This window comes from Stenella coeruleoalba (genome assembly GCF_951394435.1).
Source record: "Stenella coeruleoalba genome assembly, chromosome: 15".
Lineage (NCBI taxonomy): Eukaryota > Metazoa > Chordata > Mammalia > Artiodactyla > Delphinidae > Stenella > Stenella coeruleoalba.
In genome coordinates, this window is record NC_137161.1 from 9,805,106 (window position 1) to 9,811,105 (window position 6,000).

Sequence of the window (6,000 nt, forward strand, 5' to 3'; positions counted from 1 at the left end):
TTTGGCTCAGATGAACGTCACATACCCAGTCATAATATGCATTACTTGTGGTTTGTGTCTAAAGTTTAAAGCAACTAGTTAAAGCATGGGAATTAAGTCAGAATGCAAACCGAACTTAAATGTAAAAATAAAGTTATTTCTCAAGCAGGGAGAACGTAGTGTGACAAAGAGAAAGGAATCCTTAAACCTCTCAAGCTGATGGACTAAAAGTTGAAGCTATTACTCATTTTAGAAAGTAAGGCTAGAAGAGTCAAAATCACAACCAACAATGCAGGAGAAGTTTGGGGAAAGGATGGTTATGTAGGATAAGTAAGAATCTCATCTTTTCATACAGTCAACTGCCAATGATATTTAAAGTAACAACCTCCAAAAGAACTAAACCCTTAGCAGTGCCTCCAGGGAGTACCGAGGAGGCTATGGCGTTTCATGATTTGTCTTCTCCTGCTGCCATATTCATGAGTTAATTTTATAAATAAAATTCATTCTGCCATCGTGAAACTACGAAACTTTAATAATACAAGCCAGTTAACTGGTGTAAAAATACAGGTTAAACACTGAAGTGAGCACATTTGTAAGTCTTAACTTGATTTGGAACAGTTGTGTGTAATGTAAACCACACCTCTTCCTTCCATGTCCAAATTTGGGATGTCAAGTTAAGTGAGTTTAGATCTGAAACGGAAGTGTCCTGAAGAGTGTGGACTTGGATGCCATGATGCCTGGATTCAAATCCCTGCTGTTTGGCCATGGTCGAATAACTTGACCTCTCTGAGCCTCCGTTACCCCATCTATTAAAATGGGGGTAGTAGTACCCACACGTAGGATTGTCGTGAGGATTAAGCGAGTTAATATACGTGGTAAGTGGTGGTGTTACGAGGTGACAAGTCATTGGAGTTCAAAGACCCAGCTACCTCTCTGCGGCCAGGTGTTCTGAGGTGTGTTTGGGGGGAGTTCTGTGTTGCCTGCCTGCTCTAATGGAAACACACCTTCCGTTGCTAGGGGACACCCCCTTCCAGTGCTGGCTCTGTAGCGCCAAGTTCAAAATCAGCTCGGACTTGAAAAGGCACATGATCGTGCACTCGGGGGAGAAGCCTTTCAAGTGCGAGTTCTGTGACGTCCGCTGCACCATGAAGGCGAACCTCAAGTCGCACATCCGCATCAAGCACACCTTCAAGTGCCTGCACTGCGCCTTCCAGGGCCGGGACCGGGCCGACCTCCTGGAGCACAGCCGGCTCCACCAGGCCGACCACCCCGAGAAGTGCCCCGAGTGCAGCTACTCCTGTTCCAGCGCCGCCGCCCTGCGCGTGCACAGCCGGGTCCACTGCAAGGACCGCCCCTTCAAGTGCGACTTCTGCAGCTTCGACACCAAGCGGCCCAGCAGCCTGGCCAAGCACATCGACAAGGTGCACAGGGACGAGGCCAAAACAGAGAACCGGGCCCCGCCGGGCAGGGAGGGGCCCCGAGAGAGCGGTGGGCAGCACGTGGCCCAGATAGTGACCCAGCGGGCCTTCCGCTGCGAGACCTGCGGCGCCTCCTTTGTCAGGGGCGACTCTCTGCGGTGCCACAAGAAGCAGCACAGTGACCACAGTGAGAACAAGAGCTCGGGCTTGGTCACCTTCCCGCCCGAGGGCGGCGCCTCGGGGCAGCTGGGCACCCTGGTCTCCGTGGGGCAGCTCGAGACGTCCCTGGAGCCCAGCCAGTGCCTCTAGTTCCGCCGGAGAGGGTGGGCAGCCGTCCGGAACGCCAGACACGCGCCCCGGCCCGGCCCTCTGCACTCAGGCCTTCGAGCCGGACTTGAGTCACCAGCTGAGGGGACACCTGCTCCAGCGAGGCCATGGCCCCAGTCACCGTGGCCTGAGGGCGGGCAGGCGCCAAGGCAACGCTGTGGAGACCCTCCCCCATCCGTGTCCCTGTCTTCCCTCCAAGAATCATCTAAGCGGGTTGTCTCGGTTCCAAGGTGGGGGGCGACCATCGAGCGCTGCTCCCTCCAATAGGGATGGTTGCTTCGCGATGGATTCCAGTTCTAAAACCAGTCCATCTCCGATGGCATTATGGAACTAATTAGACCACATGGAAAAACTAATACTACGCTCATCTGTAGAGCGGGAAAGGTGAAGGTGATGGCGGGGTACCCGGAGGGTCTGGGGCGGCCGGAAAAGTTCTATTTCTTAACCTGGGTGGTGGTTTATGAGTATTCGCCTTCTGCGTTTTTTGTGTGGTTCCTTTTATCTGTTGTCTTATAATAAAAAGGCAAGCTCATCTGTAGAATGGTGTAAGAGGGGCACTCCATGTTTATGGTCTTCCACAGACAGGTTATGGTGTGGGGTTCTGCGGTGCTGCCCCGGCCCCGTAGTAATTTCTCTGTAAATGCACGTAGGAGATCTGTGTCTTAGTGCTGTAGTGAAGCGAAATGCAGTTTGATCTGTAGGTGGCGCCAAAGATCAAGCTGACGCTAGCTCAGCCTGTAATTGTGTGTGTTGTGAAATTCAACCTTGGCCTACTTGGGTTCATAAAAAGAGATGAGGGGCCCAGTGGGTCCTGGGCTTGGTTCTGGGACATACGATGCGTGGGAAAGCCTGAGACTAGTGTCTTCATCACGGTAAGCCCTTGGTGTTTGCTGAACCAACAAACGAGAAACCCCAAACCTCTTGTAAATGGACACTTCACTTGACGGAAACTTAGGAGGCCATGGAATGCCAGTGGATATATAATTTATCCAAAGTTGCTTTGTTCTTTTCTTCAAATACAGTCTTTGTTTAATACAAATTCTTGTGTGCTCTCATCAAGCTAAACATCTGTGCTTTTAAAACATTGAATAGATCCATTGTTTTTGATACACTAGAAACAAGGATGTGAAAACATTTTTTTATAGATTGTATGCAGGGGACTATGTCACTTATGAAATAGAGGTACAGAACTTATTTTAGAAATTTTGTTTGAACAAATCTGATTCCGTTTAAGTCTGACTTCGGGCGAGTTAGAACGCACTGTTGGATCTTTTTGTGAGAAGAAAAGATGGAAATGATAGCAGAGAGAATTAATCATTTCTTTGCTCTAGAGCTATTTTTGGTTGTTCAGAAGTGTTTTGTTACTGAATGCTGGTGCATTGTACAGATTCTTTAGTCACCTTTCTGCCGTTTGTCAAAGAGTCTTATCTGTGTTTCTGTTCCAGTATCAGAAGGGCTGTTGACCTTTCAAGTGGGAACCGATAGATCGAAATCGTATAGACGTTGCTTGTACTTCTGGTGTTATAGCTCTTCAGATAAACAGGAAAAATATCAGCCTCTTTAGAAGACATTTTTTCACCGCTGTATGGGCATCAAGGGTCTTGGATCCACGCTGGTATCACCTGGCAAATTTGCTTGCCCAGTAGAGCGGAGGTCAGCAAAAAGTTTGGGATCAGATAATATTTAATATAAATAGTAAATATTTGAGGCATTATGGAGCCATTAGGTCTCCTTTGTGACTAAACTCTCTGCACAGAAGTAGCCAGACTATAAGAAAAAGAACATGTCTGTGTTCCAACAAAACTTTATAAAATGAGGATGAGACTTAAAATATACAGCTAATCACCAAATAAAGCTGGGAAGCAGCCATGGTAGGTAAGAGGCCGCTGACACGGTTTCTGCACCCAGCTCTGTTTCGCAAGGTCCATATGGATCTGAAAGGGGAAATTGATTAATGAATATGTTTGCAGTTTGACATCACCTGGACCAGGGGTTGGCGAACTTTTTCAGTAAAAGGCCAGATAGTACATTTGGGGGGCTTTGCTGGCCTTAGTCTCTGTTGAAACTCCTCAGCTCTGTTCACCTGTGTGGCACAATCACTCAACTCTGCCGTTGTCACCGAAGCAGCCGTAGATAACAGGTAAGTGAATGGGTATGGCTGTGTGCCAATAAAACTTTATTTACGAAAAGCAGGCCATGATTTGGAGGGCCATCTTTGGCTGACCCCCGAGCTGGGCTATTGAGTGCAAGCAACGGGGTAATTGATGATGGGTGAAAACACAGGAGAAATACTGAGAATGCCAAGTTTCCTGGGATCCCTTTAAGCAAGCTACAGCTTCATGCGAGAGATCGGCAAGTTCCCGCTTAGGCACTGGGAAGAGCTGCGTCTTTTTGATCGTTAGTCAGTGTAGCTATCTCCAGTGAAGAGTACAGAAATCAAGATGTTACCCTCATGCTCTCCTCTGACTAAGGTTTCTTGCTGCCTTCTAAACATTGTAGAACATGAATTTTTTTGTTTGTCCCTGGGTTTAATTTCTTAAAAAGTATGCGCCTCAATTCCTCTTGCTGTGTTGTTGTGAGTCCTTACTCTGAGCCAGACACTGTGCTGAGAACGTGACCCGTGTTAACTCATCTCCTTCTCCCGGGTACCATCCAGAGCTGGAACTAGGGTGAGACAAGGGAGGCGTGTGCCTGGGGCACTCAGAACTCAGTAATCACTCGTTTTAAAGCAATATTTTTTTAATTGGCAAACTGTGGCCCACAGGTCAGCTGCTTTGTTTTTGTAAATGAAGTTTTATTAGAAGTTGGCCTGGGAATGAAGGCAGGACCATGCAGGGGCAGACTTGGACCTGTCTTTAAGAGTGTGGTGTTTTTGTTCGTTGTGGATTCTTCTGCGTTCCGTTTGGTTTTTAGGAAAATTGCGTTAAAATAGTCACCTTGATCAGTGAGATGTTGGGTGCCACTTTCTATCTGCACCAGAGGGGATCGCCTCAACCACCTCACCCTGGTCTCTGCCTCTTGTTCAGATACGAAGGTGAAGAAACTTCTGTTATTTTGTTAGAGTAATAAGTTGATCTGAGTAAGATGATGACACAACCATCCAAAAGGAGCCTTCTTTTGTTAAAAGGTAACAGGGTTGAGGAGGAAGGAGGTAAGAACAACCCTGCCTCTGGCACTACTGTCTGGCTGACGTCCGGCTAGAGATTTTACCTCAGATTCTCAGTTTGCTCGTCTGTAAAATGGGCCATTTCAGGCATTTGGCTTAATGATAAAGTCGACTGGTTTAAAACACCAAAACAGAAATTGGCTCGCGTGTGTGTCTTTTTCTCGTTTATTTTGTTTGGGGCCAGGGGATGGGGACAACCAAGGACTAGTACTGTGACCTTATGACACTGGGCATCGTGGTTTCTATCTTACTTCTCAGCCCCGCCCCGCATCTTCAACACATGGTCCAAGGTGGTGGCAACTTAAGCTCGAGCCAGGATAGGAGGGGGAGACCATCCTCCCTCTTCTTGGCACTGCTAGAAGGTTGCACATAAACTTATGCTCACCTCTCCTGGCTACATGGCTGGTCATACGCCGTGGCTGTGGCAAAGGGTGCTGGGAAATCGTGGCTCTGGAGTAGCCTTGCCGAGTTAAAACCCCACAAGGAGATGCTGAGTCATGAGTATTCTCTGCCCCTGAGCAATAATGCAGGCTCTTGAAGGCTGGAGATGACTTTGCTATGAAACACCTGGCACGGGTCCTGAACACCCAGGGTATTCTGTACATGAGCGTTTCTGTTTTATCAGGGCTTGTTGGGGCACCCTCTGTCTGTTCTTTGTGCATACTGGCCCATGGCATTCTTCCAAGGCTTTCTGTTCCTCTAGTCCGGTGGGTCTCAACTGTGGCTCTGGGCTGCAGTACCTGGAAAGCTCTGAGGTATTTGGAATCTGTCTCTGTGGGGAAGGGCCTGGGCATCAGTACTTTCTAAAATTCTGCAGGTGATTCTAATGTGCAGCCAGGTGGGAAGAGCTGCTCCAGTGAAGGAGGGCTGTCTTCATGGGTGCTTGCCGTCTGTGCAGTCACGAAGGGCCTCACACTCGGGTGCGTGCTCTGCTTTTGCTGTCTTGGAATTCTTAATTTTTGAACAAGGGGTCCTGCATTTGCATTTTGCATCAAGCCCTGCAAATTACGCAGCCAGTCCTGTGAGGAAAGAAAAACATGCCTAAGGAGGGAGCCTGTGTGCATCACTGGTACAGAAAAGGTCTCAACTTTTGAAAACAAGACTCCTGGC

General features: G+C 48.2%; 1 protein-coding gene across 2 annotated transcripts in view; it reads left to right on the forward strand.

Moving 5' to 3' along the window:
- Positions 1-5,279, forward strand: part of ZFP64 (ZFP64 zinc finger protein) — an 80,032-nt gene extending 74,753 nt beyond the window's left edge. For both annotated transcript variants that reach the window (XM_079945252.1, XM_079945253.1), the window contains one exon: positions 997-5,279. In XM_079945252.1, the coding sequence (XP_079801378.1) occupies positions 997-1,706 (710 nt within the window). In that variant the 3' untranslated portion in view covers positions 1,707-5,279. The remainder of the gene's footprint in view (positions 1-996) is intronic.
- Positions 5,280-6,000: the final 721 nt, after the last annotated feature.